Source organism: Quercus robur, chromosome 10 (assembly GCF_932294415.1).
Source record: "Quercus robur chromosome 10, dhQueRobu3.1, whole genome shotgun sequence".
Classification (NCBI taxonomy): domain Eukaryota; kingdom Viridiplantae; phylum Streptophyta; class Magnoliopsida; order Fagales; family Fagaceae; genus Quercus; species Quercus robur.
Window position 1 is genome coordinate 2,738,405 of NC_065543.1, and position 25,058 is coordinate 2,763,462.

Here is a 25,058-nt window from a genome sequence, read left to right on the forward strand (position 1 = left end):
TTCTATAAAGATGTAGTTTAAAACCCAACATACTACATCGTCTTATTATATATTAAAGAATAAGCACAACCACACTATTAATTATAATACTCATTTGAAAATTCAACCAAAATGGGAGTTTATTAAGATGTTATTCATTGTGGTATGATGTACTGAGTTTTAAGTAAAAAGTTGATGTGATAATCTCTTATTGGATGGTATAAAACATGGATTTTACACCCCATTCTCACCAAATTCGGACTCTTTTTATTAATATCCTCTAAACACTTTTTTTTTTTTTAATTAGCTGAATTTGGAAACGAATATCTTGTTTAGTTGTAAGGGAGATGATAGAAAAGGAAGGAAGGGAGGAAAAAGTAAGGGAAGGGAAAGGGAAGAAGAGAGAGTTGTACATAGAAGGATTGTATTAATACAATTTCTTCGAAAGAAAGGTATTCTTTGAAAAAATAATAGGACCGTCTAAAGGATTGTGTTAAGCAAAATTCTAAAACACAAACTTGACTCAAAATTATGAGTTGTGAGAAAAGTATGAAACTTCATCAAAAAAAAAAAAAAAAAGTATGAAATATTGGCGAATCGATCACATTGTGTATTCTCACTTTTTAATAGAAAATTGAAAAGTGAAAATGTGTGGGACCATCACAGCTCATATTGATATAAAAAACCTTAATGAAAGAGGTAAAAAAAAGATTAAATACAAAATCAGAGCGTTACTTGGCAAGATCTCATGCACTCCCGCACAAGGTCTCTACTTTTATATATATATATATATATATATATATTGATTGATTGGCTTTCACCGATATATATATATATATATATATATATTGATTGATTGGCTTTCACCGATTTCACCTTCATTGTTACAAATTGGCTTCCATTTCAAAGTCTCTTTGATAGTACACTGTGCATGAGTCACTTTCTCCTTTATTTCTTCTCATCTACAAGGAAATTGCTCGTTTGGCGGACTTCTCTAAAGACTGAATGCCACTCTGTGGAGCAATATTTCACCTTTTAAACATTTTTAAATGGAAAAAAAATTTAAAAATTCTCTTAAAATATTGATTTTTGAAATATTTTTAAAACTTTGATTAATTTCTCTTTAATGTTTAAGGTTAAAAAAAAAAAACTTATGGGCTAATGTTGATCGAAACTAAACTCCTGTTATACGTGTTTAAAATAGTAACTCCTTTTGATTGAGGTAGTTTTTCCTCCTTCTTTTTTTTGTTTTGTTTTGTTTTTTTTTTTTTTTTTTGAGGTAGTTTTAATTCAATCCAATCTTGACCCTAATCAATTTTAGGTGAAACACAAATTCAATCACGTAAGAAGAAGAGAAAAAAATCAAATCTTACTTGATGTCTAAATTTTGGTCCTCTTCACCATGTCAAACCCAAACTCAATCATGTAAACAAATAAATAAATAAATAACAAAACCAAAATAAAAATAAAAATCTTACCTGAAGTCTATTTAAATTTTGGTCATTTTTTAAGTTTAAGGTGTATTTCAACAATTTTAGAGGATTTTAGGAGTACTTTGGTAATTTTCAAGTTTTATGGGCAATTAGGTGGATTGGCGTTTATCCATAATAATTGAGTTGAACTGAGGTTAAGTTATAAGTAATTAGTTAAACTAGTTTGTAACCTATGCATATGCATAAATTTACTTAAAAGATATACATTAAGATGCATAATATAATTTTTACATATATAATTTAAATATTATTGATAGTCATTCTTATATATTTTTGTAGGGACAATGTTTGGAGCCCAAGCCCACACTGTATGGAATCTTGGTCCAAAAAGCCCAATACAATGAATTTTGTAGAGTATGGGTCAAAGAATTAGGTTTAGATAAGTTGAGCAATGGCTTGCATGGGATTGGGGAACACACAGACAAGAACAAAAGCTATTATGATCAAAGGACCTTCTGTCCGAGGTGACTTAGAAGTTTATTTATGAATATAGATTACATTAGGGTTCTTTTGCATGCTACAGTATCCTCTCCTTCTTTTCCTTACCCCCCTCTCATGGGGGCTTTTCTACATCATATAGGCTATTCCTGATCATCTGGGCTTTACACTTGTTGATCATTTGAACCCCCACTTAAGCACCTATCTCATCAGACACCCCTTTCAATCCTTTGTGAGTTGCGTTAGCCAAGGTAACACTATTCAGGGGTCTTCTCCACATTAATGTTGTCAGAAAAGTAGCTGCAGTGTATTTAATATGGTGGTGGCAGCTTTTACTTAGATATTTTGAGTTTTCTTCTTTGTCACGTGTTTAGGGCGTATGCTTCAACAATTTGAACATACATTTGCTCCGGATTGTCAATGTCTAGAAAGGAATTCCTCTTCGGACCTTCTTTCTTTGTCTCCCATGATAAGGCTTATAATGTAGATCATCTAAACCACGTTGTCTCCTCGACCTTGCTAGCGTCCTCGGACAAGCCCAAGGCCCAACTCGTTACTTTGGGCCATAGTCCCCACAATAGCCCCTCAAAACTCCAGTTTTTATCTCCATCCGAGGAGAAAAGCGGGGTTTTGACTTTTTAAGGGATAAGACCAACTAATTTTTGGTTCACACGTGTAGGAACGGTTGCTTCTGACGCGGTGTAAGTTACGAGGCGCTATTAATGACTCCTGGCGGCTTTGTGTTCCCCACATCCAGTGGCGAAGCGCAGATCCAACGACTGACATTCCTCCTAGAATTTTGAGCTGGAATAACCTTCCCTTTCCTCTCTTGCTATATAAAACCTTGAGGAAACTCTTTCTGCTTTTCTTTTCTACTAGCATACAAGAACTCCAGAGAACTCCAGCACCCAGTTCTTCATAAACGTTCTAGGCCTTCGAATTTCTGTAGTTATTTCCATGAGAAGTCTTTCTCTGAGGAGATCTCTGAAAGCTTCAGAGATTGTTGTAAGGATACCCGTAAGTTCTCCTTCCTCTTCATAACCCCAATTTTCACCTCAGCCTTCGTTCTCAGCCCGCTAGTTCGTCTAGATAGGTAGATTCAAGTATTTAGTAGATACTCTGGCCGCCATGGAGGCCTTTAGGGCAAAGTACCGCATCCCGTAAGGGGTGGTTTTGGAGTATTGTCCTCCAGAACAAGTGCTGACCAATAGGGACGTGGGTCAAGTCATCATTTCCATGATCACTTTTATAGAGGGAGGAATGACGCTTCCCATGCGTAGGATTACCCGAGATTATTTGCTTAACCATAGGTTGACACCACATCAGTGCACTCCTAATCTATTTAGGGTCTTGGGCAGCATAGATGTTCTGAACGAGCAGATGAGTTTAGGTCTTACATGGCACGACGTAGTTCACATGTACGAGTGCCACCATCTTACCAAAGCAAGGTACTACCTTAAATCTTAGTTCGAGATCATTAGGCTAATTTCCTATCTTCCTAAGTCCAATAAGAGTATGAAGGATGACTTCCTTATTGCCTTGGGGGAGTGGAGCGACGGTCTTCATTGTCCAACTCGGGTAGGAGATCCAGGTGCGGTACCTTTAGGATTGAAAGTTCAAAAACGTGTACAAAAACACTTTTGAACGTTTAGACCCCCAAAAACCAACTTAACCAACACAAGCAATATGTCAAACAACTAGTGTGCGGAAACTTAACATATGCTATAATATGGAATTGGTTAAACAACTATCTAAGCCATAACAAAATAAACCACAGCAGATAATGTAAAGGCAGAGATAGAGAGGAAGGAAGATGCAAACATAGAGATAACACCAGATATGTTATCGAAGAGGAAACCGAAGACCTCGGAGAAAAACCTCTCCGCCGCCCTCCAAGCGGTAATCAATCCACTAGAAAATACAGTTGGGATACAAGGACAGCAATAGACCCTCCAAGCCTAATCTACCCAATGCACCTAAGCCCTCCAAGCTTCTTGCTCCAACGAGGTTGCGCCGAACCTTTTTCTTTTCTAGCTTTCTGGATTCCGCTACTACACCGTAGCATCAACCAATGAATATTGGCTCCTTCCTAACTGCTTCCCAGAAATCCAAACGTCTGTCTCACAGAGATGATAATGGTGAGAACCAGGTTTGGTATAATGCCTCTCAAGGATTTGACAATGGAGAGGAAGAGAGTGAGGGATTTTGATGAGACTCTAAGGTAGAGATTGTGGGTGAAACAATCTGGTTTTTTCTTTAGGGTTTCTCTTTCAAAATTCTCTCTGGAAGCTCTCTTTCAATCGTGGGTTAAAAGGGTATTTATACTGGAGTGAAGAGGAATGCGAAACGTCAGGTTTTTCCAAAACAGGGGTGGCTCGCGGCTTGACCTCGCGGCTTGAATAAGTCGCGAGTTCCAGTCGCGAGTTAACCGTATGGCCAGTTGTCCTGTTTTGTCCTGTAGTGCTCCAGCTAGCATGACTGTTCATCTTCCAGCATGCGTGGCACGTGTGCATCGTCTGGCGGGTTGAAGCCGCGAGTCCACCCGCGAGTCCCAGCCGCGACACTCTGTTTTCTTGCACACTCTTGAGCAATCTTCACACTATCTCACTCACTACCCTTACAACAATCCCACCTAAATACAGGGTTACTAAATGCTGATTTACAAGCAAATTTGGCACGGAATAAAGCCAATTAGATGGTTGAATAAATTCAACCTTACAAGGATTAATCCCTTGGGAAAGGGGTTTAACCCTTTAGTTTTATTTCCTTCACTTAAAGATTCAAAATTTTTGTAATTTAACTACAATTTCCTTTTTGGTTGTTTTGCAGATAGAGCACATGTTGCTCCTCGGCTGAGCCATACAAACGTTTAGGCCTTGAACTATCTCTTGAGGTCAGAGATCTTCATTAACGAGGACGGGCAACTGCATGTTGCTCATTTGATCTTGGGTTATGAACCCTTGTCCCGCGTTTTCCTAGACGTCGGCCAATCCATAAGAGTCCGTAGTCTAAGGTTGGCTAGGATCGACGTGTTAAAGCTGAGATTTTTGGCTCAAAGGGATCTTCAGTCGGTTGTTTTGCCTATCATTCAGAATCCTCAACCAGCTGCACAGCCACCTCCACAAGATAATCCTGGAGTTGCAGCGCTTGTTGAAGAGGAGACCGAATCATCTTGTCTTTCTCTAGAGGAGGAGATAGATGAGTTCTACTTTGAGGAGGATATTCCAAAAGCTCCTTTAATTGAGCTCTCAAACAATAAGGGTGAGCCGAATAGAAACTCTGTGATCAGCGCCCCTCCTCTTGTTATTGCCTGTTCGGATGATTCTTCCGACGAAGAGGTGGACAATATGGCTTCTAACAAAGGAAAAAGTTTGTGAGAGCTAATAGCTACCCGAGGTAAGGGGCAATTCTCGAAGGCGCCCACCAAGTCCCAAACCCCCTCCGACCTTCCTCCTGCTCTTCCACAGATCCCTGCTGATCTCGGCTTGAAAGTTAATCCCGACCTAAAAAAGAAGAGGCCGGTTGAGTCCCTCGAGGAAGGCGAGGTGAGTCCTCGCCAGGGCACCAAACAATAAAAGGTGACCCAAGAGCATCAGGATAAAAGGGCTCCATCTATGGAGAGCCGAGAAGAGCTAGAATAGGCTGAAGTGTGCATGCCTCCACGCACTTGGAGCCCCCGACTTGAAGTGGATGGAGCGGCAATTCCTTATAACGCTTCAGTCCGAGAGTACAACAGGGGCCGAGTAGGGTACATTACTGAAGCCCTAGAGCAGCCCATGCTCCTTCCCAAGGACATAGAGGCTTACAACGATTTTCACAGGGTGAACTCTTCCTATCCTTGAAGAAGGATCCTACAATGGTAAGACAATTCATCCTCTCAATCGCAAGATCATTGGGTCATATCATATTTTAACTTATGTCATCTTGTCATTCTTGGGCAGATTACTCAGCAGGTCTTTGTGGCCGAGGAGTGGTGTCATGACAACCACAAGTTGGTTGACGTCGAAGCCCTCTCTCATGCCGAGGTAAAGAAGGCTCTAGGAGCCCTCAAGCAGGAGCATCATGAGCTAGCTGAAAAGCTAAAGGAGGCAGAGACAGACTGTAGGAATGCTGAGGCTGGCTTGAAGACCGCCGAGAAACAAGCTGAAGACCAACACCAGCTACTACACATGACTAAGATCAACCTTGCTACTAAAAAGCAAGCCTTTCTGGATCTCAAAACCGCGTTGCAGAAAGCCAAGGATGAGGTCCAGCTAGCCAAGGAAGCAGCCGAGGTAGAGAAGAGGGCTACCTATCAACTTGAAGCGAAGGAGACAGAGGTGAGGCTTACCGAAGAGTTGCCAGAAGTATGCAGGGACTACTGAAGTATTTCATGGGCTCAAGCTCTTAATGCTGCAGGGGTCCCTGTAGATTCTGCGATGAGGTTGCCCGAGAATGTTTTCTTCCCTCTAGAGATTCGGGAGGTCCCTGCCAATGCCCCTGAAGCTTCCGAGCAGCTTGCGACTATCCCTAATGCCATCCCCTTAGTTGAAATTACCGGGGGCTTTGGTCAGGTCACTGTCCAAGTTGAGGATGCGGAGGAAGAGAAAGGTAAAGGCAAGGGTAAGGGGAAAAAGCCCTCCTCCAAGGACAAGGATCTCTCTAAGGAAACAATCACCAAGGTCAAGGGTCATGGGGCCGGTCCCAAAGTCAAGGATATTCCACCTCCTCAGCCAGAGCAAAAAGAAGATCCCCCTACTAAGGCTTAGCTCCTAGGGCTCTTATCTTTTTTTTTTTTTTTTTTTTTTTTTTTGGACGGAAGTTGTATTACATTTTTGTTCCTTTTCAAAGACTTCTCATTTAAAAGCATTGTATTATTCTTGGTTTATTAATACAAATGTTCTTTCTCTCATTTTTTAACTTTATGATTGATGTTGATGGAATTTTATTGTATTGTTTCAAGTCAATGTGACTATTTTTTTTTAGTTGATGTTTGCAACAACACTCTGCCAATATGACCAAATGAGAAGAATACAACTGTGCAATGAACTTTAAGCAATAAAGGCTATCATGCAAGATTCTGGACATGTTTTAAAACTTGGATAGATGCCATAAGTTGTTAATTTCTTCTAAGCCTATGGTCCAATGAATCATGCAGGATTTGGGTTCTATTTAAAACTTGGATAGATGCCCTAAGTTGTTAATTTCCCCTAAGTCTGTGGTCCAAGGAGCCATGCAAGACTTAAATTCTGTTTAAAACTTGGATAGATGTCAGGAGCCATGCAGTACTTAGGTTCTATTTAAAACTTAGATAAATGTCATAAGTTGTTAATTTCCCCTAAGCCTATGGCCCGAGGAGCCATGCAGGACTTAGGTTCTATTTAAAATTTGGATAGATGCTATAAGTTGTTAATTTCCCCTAAATCTGTGGTCCGAGGAGCCATGCAGGACTTAAGTTCTGTTTAAAACTTGGATAGATGTCGTAAATTGTTAATTTCCCCTAAGCCTGTGGTCCGAGGAGACATGCAGGACTTAGGTTTTGTTTAAAACTTAGATAGATGTCGTAAGTTGTTAATTTCCCCTAAGTCTGTGATCCGAGGAGCTATGCATTTAGGTTCTGTTTAAAACTTGGATAGATGTTATAAGTTGTTAATGTCCCCTAAGGCTATGTTTGTTTTGGGTAAAAATCACTGCCGGAAATGCTTTTCCGTAAATGTGGGTGTTTGGTTGCTCATGGAAAATAAATTTTTCGGAAATGGTTTTCAGTTGACCGTGTGTTGGGGTGTAAAATTATTTCCGTTTTTATTTTACCTTCAAATACCATTTTCCGAAAAACAGAGAGAAAGCTGAGTGAGAATAAGATAGAGGAAGAAGAGAGAGGGAGAGAGCACACCCCTCCGACCAGCCAAGCTCTGGCCAGAGAGATCGCACCCAGAGAGAGATCGAACCCAGAGCCTAGAGCCCTTCGACTTCGACTTCGAATCGCACCCTTCGACTTCGCCATTCAACTTCGACTTTGAATCACACCCAAATCGCAACCTTCGACTTTGCCGGCGAACCCAGAGCCCTTCGACTTCGCCGTTCAACTTCGACTTCGAATCGCACCCAGATCACACCCTTCGACTTCACCGGCAAACACAGAGCCTAGATCACGCATTCGACTTCACCGAGATTGCACCCTAGGATCGTACCGAGACAGCACCGATCTCATTGAGATCGCAATTGAGAAATGGTTGGGTTTTGATGAATTTGACCGAATTTGACTGGATTTGATGAATTTTTTTGTTTATGTGTTTATCTATTGAGAAATGGGATTATATATTTGTTTGGAAGCTGAGAAAATGTGAGGAACAAGAAGAAAATGTGTTTTCTATATTATTTTCAACAACACAACCAAACATTAGAAAATATTTTCCAAAGCATTTTTTCAGAATGCAACCAAACACTTGAAAATATTTTCCTTTCCCAAAAATAGTATTTCCGGAAAATATTTTACATAAACCAAACATAGCCTAAGTCTGTGGTTCGAGGAGCCATGCAAGACTTAAGTTCTATTTAAAACTTGGATAGATAGAAATGAGCCGAAAGACACGCAGTGATCATAAGATATAATATAGGCAAAGCTGCTTTCATTAATAATAATACCTTCTTAGGTTATTTACATTCTATGGGCGAGGTACAGCTTTCTCGTCTAGGTCTTTTAGATAATATGCACCTATTCCTGCCACTGAAGTGACGTGATATGGGTCTTCCCAATTGGGTCCCAGCTTTCCCCAAGATGGGTTCTTGGCGCTACCCAAAATTTTTCTCATCACGAGGTCACCTGGCCTTAGTGGCCTTAGTTTTACATTAGTATCGTACCTCTGCTTTAGCTTTTGGTGGTAATAGGCCAATTGGATCATTGCCTTTTCTCTTTTATCCTCGGCTAAGTCTAGACTTCTCCCTAGCAACTCGTCGTTATTACTTGGGGTAAAAGTGCTGGATTTTAACGTTGGGAAGGTAGTTTCCAGGGGGAGCACAGCCTCGGCCCCGTAAGTCATCGAAAAAGGAGTTTCTCCCGTTGACCGTCATGGCGTGGTTCGATAGGTCCATAGGACGTGTGATAGTTCTTCCACCCATCTTCCCTTTGCATCATCATGTCTCTTTTCCAGCCCGTTGATTATGACCTTATTTACAATCTCGACTTGCCCATTTCCTTGAGGATAGGCTAGAGTGGAATATCGATTTGTGATTCCAAAGTCGCAGTAGTATTTCCTGAAGGTTTTACTATCAAACTGAAGGCTGTTGTCTGAGATGAGGGTGTGAGGAGTTCCGAAGCATGTAATGATGTTTTTCCAGATGAATTTCTTTGCATCCGTGTCCCTGATGTTGGCTAAAGCTCAACTTCAACCCATTTGGTGAAGTAATCTGTGCCGACCATCAAGTATCGCTTGTTCCCTGCTGCTTTCGGGAAAGGGCCGACAATATCTAGACCCCATTGAGCGAACGGCCAAGGACTGGAAACGGGGTTAAGGACTCCTCCCGATTGGTGGATATTTGGGGCAAATCTTTGGCATTGGTCGCATTTCTTTACATATTCTTGGGCTTCTTTCTGTATGTCCGGCCACCAGTACCCTTGAGTGAGGGCTCTGTGTGCTAGCGATCTTCCTCCCGTGTGGCTCTCCCAAATTCCTTTATGCAGTTCTTCGAGCAATATCTCTGATGCTTTTAGGTGTACGCATAATAAATATGGCCCAGAATAGGAGCACTTGTATAGCTTGTGGTCCTCTGACAACCAGAACCAAGGAGCCTTCCTTCGTACCCTCTCGGCTTCCAATTTCTCTTTAGGCAATACATCATCTTTGAGAAAACTCACTATGGGATTCATCCAGCTCGGACTCACTCTGACCTGATGGATTCGAGCTATATCCTTTTTGATTGCATCTGTCTTGCATAAATCCTTGACAAGGATAATTCGTGGTAGATCCTGCGCCGAGGACGTGGCAAGAGTGGCCAATGAATCCACATGTGTGTTCCCGCTTCTAGAGACATGTATCGAGTTGAAAAATTCAAAGTCTAATTGCAAGCGTTTGACTTGACCAAGGTATTTTTGCTTTCTCACATCCCTAGCCTCTAACTCGCCCCTTACCTGGCCTACGACCAGTTTGGAGTTAGAGAATGCTTCTATCGCCTTCCCGCCCATTTTTTGCACCATGACCATTCCTTGTAGCAAAGCCTCATACTCGGCTTCGTTGTTTGTAGCTGAGAACCCAAGTCTTAATGATTTTTTAATGGTAATCTTCTCGGGCGATATTAGAACCAGCCCTACCCAAGATCCCCTTTGGTTTGCCACGCCATCAATGTAGACTTTCCATCGTGAGGCTCCTTGTGCAGAGATTGTGCCAACTGATTTTTCATCCATGTTTTCCTCCTCTGCTACTACTTCTACTGGGGTTTCAGTAAATTCGGCAATTAAATCAGTGAAGACTTGGCCCTTGACAGAGGTCCGAAGCATGTACTTAATATTGAAAGCCCCTAGGAGCGTACTCCACATGGTGACTCTTCCTGTGTAATCGGCACTCCAGAGCACCGACCTGAGGGGAAGTTGAGTCAGGACAATGACCGTGTGTGCCTAGAAGTAATGGGGGAGTTTCCGTGTGGCATGCACTACTGCAAGAATTGCCTTTTCTAGTGGTAAGTAACACACCTCAACCTCATGTAACGATTTACTTACATAGTACACTGGCCGTTGTATGCCGTTATCAACCCATATTAATACCAAGCTCACAGCGTAAGGGGCCACTGCTATGTAGGCAAACAGAACTTCGTAGGCCTCAGGGCTAGAAATGATGGGTGGTCGTGACAGGTATTCTTTAAGTTGCTGGAAAGCTAAGGGATAGTCCTCGGACCATTCAAATCCTTTCCACTTGTTCATCAAGAGGTAGAAAGGTCGACATCGGTCTGCAGATCGGGAAATAAACCGATTTAATGCCGCGATCATTCCAGTGAGCTTCTGGACTTCTTTTGGGTTCCGAGGAGCTTGTAGGTTATGAATTACTTTGATTTGGTCCAGGCTCACCTCTATTCCCCTTTGAGTTACCATATAGCTCAGAAATTTGCTGGACCCGACACCAAATGAGCATTTAGAAGCATTAAGGTGTAGCTTGTGCTCTCTTAATTTGCCAAAATGACTTCAAGATCTCTCACATGCTTAGATACCATTTTACTTTTTACTATCATATCGTCTACGTGGACTTCAATACTCTTGCCTAGTTGTGATTTGACCATTCTGGTCATCATCCTTTGGTAGATAGACCCTGCATTCTTTAAACCGAAAGGCATCACCTTATAGTGGTAGTTTTTTACGGGTGTCATGCATGCTGTTTTCTCTTGATCTTCTAGGGCCAATGGTATTTGATGATAACCCTGGAAGGCGTCCAGGAAGCTCATTCGGGGGTGGTCTACAATTGCATCCACCAATCGGTCTATCCGAGGCAATGAGAACGAGTCTCTCGGGCACGCCTTGTTCAAGTCTGTGAAGTCCACGTAGACTCACCACTTCTTGGTTTTTTTTTATTTTTTTATTTTTTTATTTTTACCACCACTATATTTGCCAACCACTCGGAGTAAAATACTTCTTTGATAGCCCCTGCCTTTTTCAGCTTCATCACTTCATCCCTAGCAGCGTCGGTATGCTCTTTCGATGGGTGCCAGGGGGGCTGCTTTTTGGGAATAGAAGATGGGTTAATGTTTAGGTAGTGACAAATGAGATTTGGATCAAACCCCGAGGCATCGTAGGCATTCCATGCAAATTCGTCAACATTTCTTCTCAAAAACCCAATCAATTCTCCTCTCTCTTGGAGAGGTAGTTCCGAGCCGACTTAAAAGAATCTCTCCAAGTCGTCGTCAACAATAACCCTTTCTAGACTTTCACATTTTATCTCCTCGGCTGGTTCACCAATGGGTATTGCCGAGGTGGCTGATTGCTATAAGTCCTCTTTCACAGACGCCAAGGGTTCTGTATTGGAAAGGCGTGAGATGGCAACCACCATGCATTGCCTAGTCATGGCTTGATCTCCCCCAATCTCCTCCACTTGGCCCTCTGACGGGTATTTTACCTTCTGATGAAGTATAGAAGAAACGGATTCCAAGGCGTAGAGCTAAGGTCTAGCTACTATGGCCGTGTATGGTGAGTAGGCGTCGACCACAATAAAATCCACCTCCACCACCTCTGATCCAGTCTGTATGGGTAGTCTGATCTACCCTTTTAGTATGATAGTCTTCCTTTGAAACTTACAAGAGGGGAATCGTATGCCACTAGGTCCTAGGGCTTTAGGTTCAGCACCTTGTATAGATCAGGGTACATCACCTCCACAGCACTGCCCGGGTCTACTAGTACTCTCTTCACGTCGAACCCTCCAATCCTAAGCATAACTACCAAAGCATCGTCATGAGGTTGGATGGTTCCAATCTTATCCTCATCAGAGAATCCCAGCATAGGTGAGTTCCCCTTCTTAGACCTTTTGGACTCCCTCTCACCGTCCTCGGTGGAAAGCCGAGCCATAGACATTACCTTGGAGGGAAAAGAGGTGGTCCTCCCCAGAGCGGCGAGGATGACATGTATCGTACTCATGGGAGGCCTCAGAGATATGTCTTTCTGGAGTTCTTGGACTGCCTGACCTAGATGACCACTAGAGAGGTGTAAAAGGTGCCGCAATTTTCCTTCTCGGACCAACTGATTTAGGTAGTTCCATAGATTCCTACAGTCCTCAGTGGTATGTTCGTGGTCTTGGTGGTATTGCCAATATAGACTAGTTGCGCTTTGAGGAGTCTCCGGCCATTTTATTCGGCCATTTGAAGAAAGGCTCGTTTTTTACTTTCTCCAAAACTTGTTGCATCGGCTCTCTGAATATGGCATTAATCGCTTGCATGTTGGTTTGTCCAGCTTGTCTCGCAAAATCTCTTCTCGGCTGGTTACTGTTGTACCATTCCGACTTGTAATCATTCCCCTTGTGAGGGATGATCTTTTCCTTTCCTTTTCTTTGTAGCTGATCCTCTTCCACCCTTTTGTATTTGTCAATCTTGTCCATCAGTTGACGAACCCTGGTAACGGGTTTACCAGTTAGAGACTTCCTTAAACCATGCTTAGTGGGGAGACCACTTTTAAACGTGCTGATGGCAATGTCGTCGTGGTTTTCATCCATCTCGTTGTACATCTCCCAATACCTATCCGAATACACCTTTAAGGTTTCCCCTTCGTGCATGGATAATGATAATAACGAACTTAGGGGCCGAGGAACCTTGCTGTTCGTAATAAAACAAGAGCAAAAAACTTGGATGAGTTGCTTATAGGAATCTATGGAGTTCGTCTTCAAGCTGTTGAACCATCTCATCGCTATGGGTCCCAGGTTGGACGGAAAAACTTTGCACATCAAAGCCTTATTTCGAGAATGGATAGCCATTCTTTGGTTAAATTGGCTCACATGCTCCACAGGGTCTATTCGGCCATTGTAAATGGTAAATGTAGGTCGATGGAAATGCCGTGGCAGTCTAGCCCCTTCTATCCTGTGCGTGAAGGGTGACCTAGAGATTTGATCCAGAGCTTTGTTCATGTCATCATTACCCAGACCCTTACTAGATGGGCTCTTATGTCTCTATTCATGATGCTACTTCTTTTCATAGGAAAAGGTTTCACTTGGGGGAGTTCTTGATCTCCGCCTGTAACTGACGTCCTCTTCCTCATTAAAGGATATGTCGGAGCTGGAAGGGGATCGCCTTTGCTGTGCACAGTGCAACCTCTTTTTCAGGTCGTCTATCTCTCGCTGCATGGTTTGATAGTTGTTTCGCCTTTGGGATATGTGACTACTGACTTGGGAGTGGCTTTGGCTTGTCTGAGTAGTATGTACGCTTTCCTCTCGGTTCCTTCCATTGCCCAGATTTGGCTCAGGGTCAGGAGGATTATTTTGCCGCTGAGGCCCAATAGGTTCTGTCCGCTGAGGATCGGCTTGGCATGGATTTTCTTGGTGTGGACCTGATCCTGCCATGCTTAACCGTTGTACTCACTAACACTCAAGTTCTCCCCACAGACGGCGCCAATTATAGGGACAAAGTTTGGAGCCCAAGCCCACACCGTATGAAATCTTGGTCCAAAAAGCCCAATACAATGAATTTTGTAGAGTAAGGGTCAAAGAACTAGGTTAAGATGAGTTGAGCAGTGGCTTGCATGGGATTGAGGAACACACATACAAGAATAGAAACTATTATGATCAAAGGACCTTCTGTCCGAGGAGACTTCGAAGTTTATTTATGAATACAGATTACATTAGGGTTTTTTTGCATGCTACAGTATCCACTCCTTCTTTTCCTCGCCCCTCTCTCATGGGGGCTTCTCTACATCATATAGGCTATTCTTGTTCATTTGAGCTTTACACTTATTGATCATTTGAACACTCACTTGAGCACTCATCCCATCAGACACACCTTTCAGTCCTTTGTGAGTTGCGGCAGCCAAGGTAACACTGTTCAGGGGTCTTCTCCATGTTAATGCAGCCAGAAAAGTAGCTTCAATGCATTTAATGTGATGATGGCAACTTTTACTTAGATATTTTGAGTTTTCTTCCTTTTCACATGTTTAGAGGGTCTACTTCAGTGGTTTGAACATACATTTGCTCTGGATTTTCAGTGTCCGAGGAGGAATTCCTCCTCGGACCTTCTTTATTTGTCTCCCATGATAAGGCTTATAACGTAGATCATCTAAGCCACGTTGTCTCCTCTCGGATTTGCTAGCATCCTCGGACAGGCCCAAGGCCCAACTCATTACTTTGGGCCATAGCCTCCACAATTTTTTTAATCTTGAAAAAGTCTTGTAAGAATATTATTAGGGGCAAAATGTAAAATTTTCTTTTTTTTTTAAATTTTGTTTTCTATTCATTAATTCTAGACTTTTTGACTTTTGTAGGTAATAACTCACTTGGATGGATATTTATAATGTGGTCCCATATTTGACTCTAAAATTAAGAAATAAATTTTCTCTAAAAATAAATAATTTAAGACATATGGTGCAAAATTAGACTTCAATTGTAAAATCTAATTGAATTTTCACTAAACTTTGCCTAATATATATATATATATATATATATGGGTAATATCCAAACCCTACTCGATTACCTTCTACCTATTAATTCTAGACTCTTTAATTTTTGTATGCAATAACTCACTTAGATGGATATTTATGATAGTTTCACGTTCGACTTCAAAATCATATTATATTATATCATATCATATTATATCATATTATATATAATAAAAGTTGGGCTTAGACGCCCTGGTTGTGCCAAGTGATTTCACCAAATTGCAGAAATTTTATTAAATTTTTAGAATTTCAAAGAACTAAGAAGGAATACTATACTAGCAGGACTCTAATTCATTCTTATCATTAAGTAGTTTATCTCAAAAAAAAAAAAAAAAAAAAAAAAACTACCATTAAGTAGTTTATCTAAAGGAAAAAAAAAACTATCACCTGCTTCACGTAATTATCATTAAGTCATTTATCTAAGGGGAAAAAAAAACTACTTCTTCTTTTTTGTATTAACTTAAACGTAAACAAAATAAATAAATAATCTAACAACAATCTAGCTAATAACATTCACTATTTTTTTGGGATAAAATATACCTAAACTTCTTGATTGGGTAAACTCCATTTTCTTTTTGTTCATATCAAGTTATCAACTTCTTCACAACTTAAAATTATCTAATATAAAAGTGAGGGTATACTACCATGACTCTAATTCATTCTTATCATTAAGTAGTTTATCTCAAAAAAAAAAAAAAAAAAAAAAAAAATCTTCACGTTAACTTTAACATAAACCAAAAAAAAAAAAAAAATCTAATAACAATCTTGCTTACGCTACTTATGTACTTGAAGTTTGGATTAGTGAGAATTACAATGTGCATGGGATGGATATGCAATACACGGGCCGTGTGCAATTCAACTTTGTGCAACAATAGCTAAGGTTATAAAAGCACACATTTCCAGTTTCGGCACAAAAGCAAAGTGCCAAACCTCAAAACATTCAAATAGCGTTTTATAATCATATTCCAATACCGTGAACTCTTCGACTTCCTCTCTCTCTCTCTCTTCCCCGAACAACAACAAGAAGAAGCACAGAAGAAAAATTACAGGGCGAAAATCTAAAGAAAGCTGTAAGCAAGGCTTCTGTTCTTTCCTTGGCTGCTTTTGGATTCTTCAATAACACATTAGGTCTTTATTACTATTTTGGTTTTTCATTTTCTGTTTTGAAAACTCTTCCCTTAAAAGTTTAAAATAGCTAAGGTTGTTTTTTGGTGGTTTAGAAAAATGGAGGAGAATATTGGTCACAAACAAACTATCAAAACTGAACCCACCGCACCATTGAACGATGATTGGAGAGCTCAACTTACGCCTACTATTAGACACAAAATTGTCAATATATTGTAATTTTCGTCCTTCACACTAAATTTCTTATTTTTATTTTCATATTTAATTTCTTAATCTTTATTCTCAGTCTTTTTTTTTTTTTTTAATCCAAAAAAGGAAAAAAGAAAGTGATTGATGAATGTTTTATTTATTTGTTGTTCTGTCAAAATTCAAATATATTGCATTCAATAAGAGTGTGATTGCCTAGGCTTCATTTATTTATTTATTTTCTTTATACTTTTAAAAGTATCTTTTTTATTTAGGTCTAAAATGATTTTAGTACTTCACTAAAGTTTAAAGCTATTGTTTTCAGTTCCTAAAAAACTTAAAAAGTGATTGATATTAATTACGATTTATTTTTAGTCCCTATGGAGCATTTTTAGTTTGACCACATCATCTGAGGGCTTAAACATAATCACTCTAAACTTTACTGACTAATCATGTATTTAAGCCATTAATTGATAAAAATGTGTGTTTAAGAATTGATGTATAGTTGTGTCTGTGTCATATATGTATGGTTCATGATATAGGTCTCATTGTGTGGGGTCTTACAAATAGCAACACTCTTTATAGATTTTATTGAATCACTTCCATTTCGTCCATTATTTTTTGTATTTCGTTTAGTTATTAATAATCTACATTACTAATAAAGTTTATTACTCATGAAAAAAAATGATGTTTTAAGTATAATTTAAGACTTAAAATAGTAACATTTTCTTAATTAATACTTTTAAAAGAACAAATTTGGATGAGTGAATCATTTGTTTACTCCAATTTTTTTTCCATGAAATTGAATAGGTTTTGTGTATTTTTTGTCTTTTGTTTAACCTTATTTTTTTAAAGTTTTATCCAATTTATATGGTTGTAATTTGAGAATCAATCATTAAATATGCTTAGACATGTTTTTTGTGTGTGTGTTATGACACGGGTTCAATGGTGAAATGTTACTTTCATCCTCGCAATTTTGATTTACAGAACACTCTTCTTTTTAGCTTATTATTAAGCATATATTAATATAAATTTGATGATAAATTGTTCATTAAATTTGATGACTTTTATCAATCATTAAATTTTCTATTATTTTGTATATCATTAAATTTTAATAATAGTACTTTTTTTAAGCTTTGAGAATTGTTACAAATTGCATACTTATATTACAGGTACTCAATGTTTTACGATCAAAGTTCCATTGGATGCACCCTACCCTAAAGATATGTGCTACCCCTTCCCCCAAATCTCAAGAAATTATCATTTAGCTATAATTTTTTTTTTGAAACACACTTCCTATATATGAAAAAATATATATTCTATAAGTTTATGATAAAACCATGCAACACACAAGTCTTTAACTAGTATATAATAAAAGTTGGGCTTAGAAACCATAGTTGCACCATGTGGTTTCATTAAATTGTAGAAATTTTATTAGATTTTTAAAAATATATATAATATACATCTCTATCAATTTTTTAGATAAATACAAAAACTTAATTATTGTTATCTTTTGTTTAAGTTACATATGATTTTTATTTAAAGTGTGCATCTTGGGCAAATTATTTGTTATTATCAGAATTTTGTCTACTACTTTATCACCTCTTTGGATAAAATTTGATGAACACAAAAAGTTAATAATTTAATAATATATCAATCTCTTCTTTGGATAGACTTCTCTTAAGGGAAAATAACACTTTGGATAGACACAAATGCCTAATAGTGTATTACAACTAATCAATTATATTGAAGATTAAAAAAAAAAAAATCCGTTTCTAATATTTTTCTGTAACAATTTTTTCCTTCACATTTTTTCGTTTCTAATAATTTTCTTTTCATTTTTCTCTTCACTTTTCCTCCCATTTTGGTTAATTTATTATGCTTTTTTTTAGTAAAGGATAGAAGGTTTTTTTGATAGATGGATAGAAGGTTCATCTACTGAAATCTATCAACTTCTTATTTATTTTCACAGTCACACGGCTACTTCAACTTTCTTTTAATATATATAAACTTTAAACTTCACCTTTGTATCTTCGTATCAACTCTCTCCACCATTAATCATCATTCTCTTATAATTCCTAAATAGAAAATTTTATACATTCCTCTCCTCCTCTCAACCCCTTCACTTTTGAAAACCCTCCTCACCCTCTAAACAGGGAGCAAAACAATACGTATAATTATTCATGCATTATGTACTTTTTTTTGAAAAAAAAATTTATTTTTAAGTGTTGAATATTTGATATAACGTCATTGATCTTTTTGTAACGTACAGGGAAGAACAAGTGCTTTTGTGGGTCAAACTCACTGTGGCAATGGTTAGCCTCCTGATTCTCATTATGGCACTACGCAATTGTAAAAATAACTCCAGCAATGGCGCCCAAAGTGATGTTATTACCAGCATGAGTAGCAGCCAAATCACTCCAACTTGCCCAGCTCTGACTGAATATGACATGAAGGCTTTTGTCTTATAGCCTACCTCTGTCCACGTATTCAATGTTAGAGGTATGTATTTCTCTTTCTTTTCTTTTTTTCATATAAGAAAGGTACTTCAATGTCCACGAGTTGGACTATCTTGCTGACAAAAAAAAGACCTAATAGGTAATTTTGATTCTACATAATACATTGCTATTTTCATAACTAACACAAAAAATTTGATTCTACATAATACATTACTATCTTCATAACTAACAAAAATTATTGAAGCCAATACACTAAAATATAGAGGTGGTGGGAAAAAAATGGGCAAACCTAATATTGATTAATATATTATTTAGATTTGACACATTATATCAAGAGATAATATTTTAATTAATTGATCAACAAAAATTTTTATGCGAGAGGGAGAAAATATATTTTTTTTGGATATATTTGTGGAGGCCATTATTAGAAATATATGTTATATATAATATACGAGTATGCAATTCTTTCTTTTGAAATATATGGTATGCTTTTTTATTTTTTTTATTTTCTATTTTTTATAGTAATAACATTATATGTCTATAAACTTCTAAAGGTAGACAATTAATGTTTGAATGTCATAGATAAACTATATATGGTTGTCTTCTACAACTCTTCAAAGGTGTAAGGGTCTAAAATTTAAGAAAAATGTTAGTACAATTGTACAAGTTTAAAATTAATTATTTTTGATAGCTAAGTTTATATTTTCTTAGTGTCAAAATTTTTTATTTGTTTATATTTTCCCAATTAAATTAGAAGTCGTGCATATTATGAGCATAATATATCTTCTTTTTCTTCTTGATCACTTCTTCTATACTCTATTGATTCTTTTGATCTTTTCAGGTAGCTTCCTTGAACATTACATCAGTTCTTTATCTCAAAGATGAAGCTTCCATTATTACCAAATCAGTATATATGTAACCCTTGTAGGCCTACATGATTTTTTTTTTTAGGAAGAAAACATACATGAAATTAAAAGTTACCAAATTGGTATATATGTCGTTATCTTTTATTTAAGTTACATATGATTTTCAGTTAAACCGTGCATTAATTGCACGGGCATAACACTAGTTAAGAAATAGAACTTTCTCTAATAATAAATAATTTAGGACACATGGTGCAAAGTTGAACTTCAATTGTAAAATCTAATTTAATTTTCTCTAAGTTTTGCCTATTAATATACATCCACACACACACACACACACACACACATATATATATATATATGTATGCATGTATGTATAGCTAATAATGGGTAAATGGGTAGTATCCAAATCCTACCTGATTACATTCTAACCATGAAGAACTTGGTAGTGCCTGGAATATTTGGATCAAGAGGGTTGGATATCCATTATTCAATGCGTATGGCTATCCCTGCTCACCATCCACTTGAATAAGTTTCTAATCAACTTTATACTTTTAGCTTCTTTTTCTTTTTCATTAAAAAAGGGCCGTTGGTTTTATTCTTTGTTTCCCAACTTGTAATTACTTTTATTTATTTTTAAAATTTTATTTCTTATTTTCGCATATTTGGTTTTTTTTTTTTTTTTAAAAAAACCCCATAATTTGGTTCCTCAAAATTTAGATTCTTTATTAATTTTCATTGATTGCTTAAATTTAAAATTTTCCACCTTATAGTTTGGAATTGTTCAATATGATCCTTTTATCTACAATGGTTAATTGTGTCAAATGTCAAATGACGTTGCAAATGTTTGAAGTGCATATACAACAAATTTGAACCAAGGATCGGTTTGGATACTGCTTATTGCTAAAAACTGAAAACTGAAAATATTATAGCAAAATAATTTTTAAATATGTAAATAGTACCATGAGACCTAATTTTAAAGTTGTTTTTCTAAAAAAAAAAAAAAAAAAAAAAGTACTTATGGGTCTCGTGAACAGTGCACGGGACCCACAAAAAACACTGGACGTGGCCTCTATCCAAACAGATACCACGTAGTACCAAGGATCACAACAAATATCCTGCTAAAAAAAACCAAATCTTTATCAAGAAAGTTAGATCAGATTATCTCAAAGGTAAAAATGGATGCTACAACCTTATCCAAAAAAGAAAAACCCAATGTTACGACCATATTTAAAATTTAATGAACAATACAAGTATAGTTAAAGTGGTTTACAGCCCATAATAATGCATGGAAGCAGGAAAGAGATCAACTTAAATAATGGGGAAAAGGCCCAGCATAACTGGCCCATATTGTCAATGCATTTTTGTAGTTCATTTAGAAAACAGCAAAACTGAAAAGCCAGTTAGCACCTACTTGACTGAACATTTAATGGCAACCCAACCTAAACAGCAGGGGCTAAGACAAAGGTACTACTCAGTCAGCCAAGCCAAGTCCATAAAATGAACATGTTTGAGGTGGATGCTAATCTTGCATACTTTCTTTCTTCCACCAAGAGTCTGTTACCAACTAGCATCAAACTACACTTCTCAGGCCTGCTCCCAATGACATTATATGAGGAATTCTTATCCATATATGTAAACAATATGAGGGATATGGTCTAACTGGCAAATAAGGGAAAAAATTGGTGACTACTCAAACAATTTCAGCACAGTGTTTTGGCAAGGAATTGGGCCTGATTTGAGACATTGCTAATTACAGTGGATGTTTCTATGCATTGTGACTACATCAAGTGTGTATCTGTCTATTTGATACTGTTTCTCAAACCAAGTATTTACATGAATTAACAAGGGCTTTATGCACCTCTGTTTGAAGGGTCATATTGAGTCAAACCCAAATCAAAAGGCCCAAGTGACACATAAGCTTGCCCAAACAGAAACACTCCCTTTTTCTGATCAATCAAGCTAAGACCAACTCTTAACTTAGTAAACCATGTCTTTCTCTCAAAAGTAAACCATGGTTAGAATTTGTGTCATGGACTCATGGGCTTGGGTTTTGGACTTAATAATAGCCTTATTTAATAACAAATAAAAAAATAAAAACCTTTCTTCAGCCATTTTGTTGTATTCACCTAAGGTTTTAATAAAGGTTTAATATAAATTGTGTTAATCTCAAGAGCATATCTAAAATGGCACCCTGCACACAAGGACATACATAAGTCCATCAGTCCATGGAACTTTGTAGATATAGCAATCTCTATGTTAACCAGGACACGAACAAAAGTACTTCCATTGCCAACAACACACTAGAAACTATTAGATATAGCACTTAAATCACATATCTGTCACATGCTGTAAAAACAATCCACAAAAATCCAAATCTGTTTAAATACCATAACTATAATTTTTTTTTTTTTTAATTTTTTATACCAAACATTAGAACCACGATAATTACAAGGAGAGAAACAGCACTAAGATAAGAGAAAATGACGCTTGGGAATTAAAGTCCTTTTAGTACCGAAATATTTAGTGATTGTAGAATTTTTTTTTTTTTTTCGTTATGCCATGTAGCCATGTCAGTACAGTACATAAAAATGCATCTGTGCTTGTCAATGATTATATTGATACACTAGATTTGTTTAAGTCTTTCCAAAATTGTTGACGGCTTAGTATAGTTCTAAAAACTGGACCAAAACTGACCGACTGGTATAACCTTGAACCAAAGCACGAATTCAATTTAGTAAAAACCCCCCAAATTGGTCAAAATCAAGAACCGGGAGCAAAAATAGTTCTTTGATCATACTGATTTATAAAACCATGCTATTTACACTCATTAGCAAGTTTACAGTTTTAAAACATCATCTGCCTTTCATACAACTTTCAAATCATAAAGGAGTTTATCTCCCTATCTAGACTAATCTCAACTATTAAATTCACAAACTCCATTCTAAGTCCAAAGCCAATAAAATTATCTTTAATTCTATCCAGTGATTAACAAAAGGATTAATTTTGTTTGCCATATTGCAGTAGAATACAACAGGATTGGAGACTGAAAAGAAGTTGCATACCTTTTCCTTCATTAGGCTTTAACCTGTACCTTTAGCCACATGATCTCATAGCAAACTCGTCTCCACTAACCCCACAAATTCATCACTGGCATCCTGCAATATTAGTCAATATTACTATTTGCTTGGGGAAGTAGATGTAGGATGGCACAAAATTCATTTCATTGTCCTCCCTTTTTCCGCTTTTAATGTCTCTTCATGTAAAATTTGCTTTATTTTACTTCTAGATAATCATATATAATTTAATTAACTAATTCGCTATACCAATTCAATTATGCATAGAAAAAATTGATAGTTATATTATACTTCGACAATATTACTGTTTAGGCCTTCTGAAAAGGAGACAATAATATATACATTTTGTTTATTTGATTTTAAGTTATAAATTAATTACATATAAGTTTTAGATTGATCCTCCCTTTAAAACTCAAGTTATCAGTTATTTACATTGTTATTTTTTATTAGTCACAATTTCTATTACTCTAAAAAGGTAAGAAATTTATAATGAAATCTAAAAAAAAAAATTACAAATGGAAATAGTAATGTTTTATAGTAAATTATTTTAATATATAGCCATTCTTTTGCAGTTTCAATTATCTTTATAAATTAACTATAGTATCAAATATCCCACCAAAAAAAAAAAACTATAGTATCAAATAATTAATATTAAAATCCTCTCCAAAAAAACAAAAGAAATAGAAAGCACCCTCACAGAGAGCCAGTTAATGCCTAGTTAATTTAATTGAAAAGGTTGGCAAACTAAATTACTAATATTGTAACCTTAAAATTTCATTTAAAATTTTAGATGTGTAGTATATTCAAAATTTCATTTAAAATTAGGTGGGTTAAGCAAGTTAATTTTAGCAAGTGTTATGCACTAAATTTTATTTTATTTTTTATACTTTATAGATAAATTTAAGTTGTATTTCCTCCAATCCTGTAAACTACTGAAGAAATCGTAGTAATTGACCAATTTTCTCACTGGTCAAAGCTCACATGTTTTTCTCGTACGATGAAGAAATTATTTATTTTTCATATCAACATTTGTAAATCATAAAGTTAACCCCAAAAAAAAAAATTAATAATAATATGAGAAAAGATTTAAAAGACATTATATATACATATAAAGGGGGGTTGAGTCAGGTTTTGGTGGTTTTATAAAAAACTCAACTTGCCACCCAACCTAACCTACCACTTTAATATTTCAACGTGCCTAATTCACTTGGAAATCAATTTCATATCAGAGTAGGTTGATTTAAATGTTGAGAAACTAAATTAATACCATTAATAAATGTGAAATCAATTTTTTTTTTTTTGATATAAATGTGAAATCAAATTGATGCCGTTAATACCTTAAAAATTCATTTACAACTTTAGATGTGGAATAATTATCAATAAAACATTTGTTTAGTTTCTTCTTAAAAAGGACAGGATTAAGATTAAAAAAAAAATTATATTCTACTTCTACTCTAAAAAGATTCCTACATAAACAACATCGACATGGAGGATTAGGAAAGTTCAGGGCTCATTTAGTATTGTTGTTTAAACAACAGTTTTTAGTATTTAAACACCACAATATGTATTTCTAAAACACTCAAACAACGTTACTAAAAATCTCTTACCAGGGCTATCGAATGTCAAAATAATAGAAGAAAGTGAAAAAGATAGAGAGATGCTATGTCCATAATATTTTTACAACAAATCACAGGTGGTTAGTTGTTATTAGTTCAAATTTGAACTTAACACTATGATTACTTTTTTCCCCAACAATAACAGCCAATAACAACTTGCCATTTAAGATTTGTTGTAAAAATATTGTGAAAATATTGTGGATATATCATTTCTCAAAAAGATATAATGGTACACACACTAATATATTGCCACGTAAACAATTACATGTAGTCCTAGGACGGTGTGTTGTGAACTACAAACTATAAATACAACCTCACATGTTCCACGCAAATGCGACACAAGCAAACACAGAGAGAGAGAGAGAGAGAGAGCGAGAGAGAGAGCGAGAGAGAGAGAGACAGAGAGAGAGAGAGAGAGACTAGTTTGTAACAGCAGCGATGGCAAGTGAGGAGGGAATGTGCAAACTAGCATAGTGAAGAGGAAGCATATCGTAAGTTAAGATGTGTTTGAAAGAAAGTTGCAAACTAGTATCTCGAGTTTCATAGAGTTGAGTTCAATCTAAAACTCGAGGGTTAAAGACTCAATTCCCACTTGGTGAGTTAGCAGTATGATGCCACATAGATCTCGAGTTTTAAAGACTAGATTTTTTACTTGAAGAACATCAAATCTGAAGAAGAACAAAGGAAGAATGATTTGAAGAGGCTGAAGAGGAATGATCTAATCTGAAGAGG

At 36.9% G+C, this 25,058-nt stretch overlaps 3 protein-coding genes across 3 annotated transcripts in view; 1 reads left to right on the forward strand and 2 right to left on the reverse strand.

The window, feature by feature from the left end:
* Nucleotides 1-25,058, forward strand: part of LOC126704468 (2-alkenal reductase (NADP(+)-dependent)-like) — a 121,064-nt gene that overhangs the window by 64,438 nt on the left and 31,568 nt on the right. The gene's annotated exons all lie outside the window — the stretch shown is intronic.
* On the reverse strand, nt 9,262-10,422 carry LOC126702933 (uncharacterized). The gene has a single exon (XM_050401800.1). The coding sequence runs from the start codon at nt 10,420-10,422 to the stop codon at nt 9,262-9,264; it is 1,161 nt and encodes a 386-aa protein (XP_050257757.1).
* On the reverse strand, nt 12,680-13,132 carry LOC126702935 (uncharacterized). Its single transcript, XM_050401804.1, has one exon. It carries the CDS (start codon nt 13,130-13,132, stop codon nt 12,680-12,682), a length of 453 nt encoding a protein of 150 aa, XP_050257761.1.

Coding starts and splice junctions, on each gene's coding strand:
- LOC126702933 (XM_050401800.1), bottom strand. CDS start 10,422: ATGTGGAGTACGCTCCTAGGGGCTTTCAATATTAAGTACATGCTTCGG.
- LOC126702935 (XM_050401804.1), bottom strand. CDS start 13,132: ATGCACGAAGGGGAAACCTTAAAGGTGTATTCGGATAGGTATTGGGAG.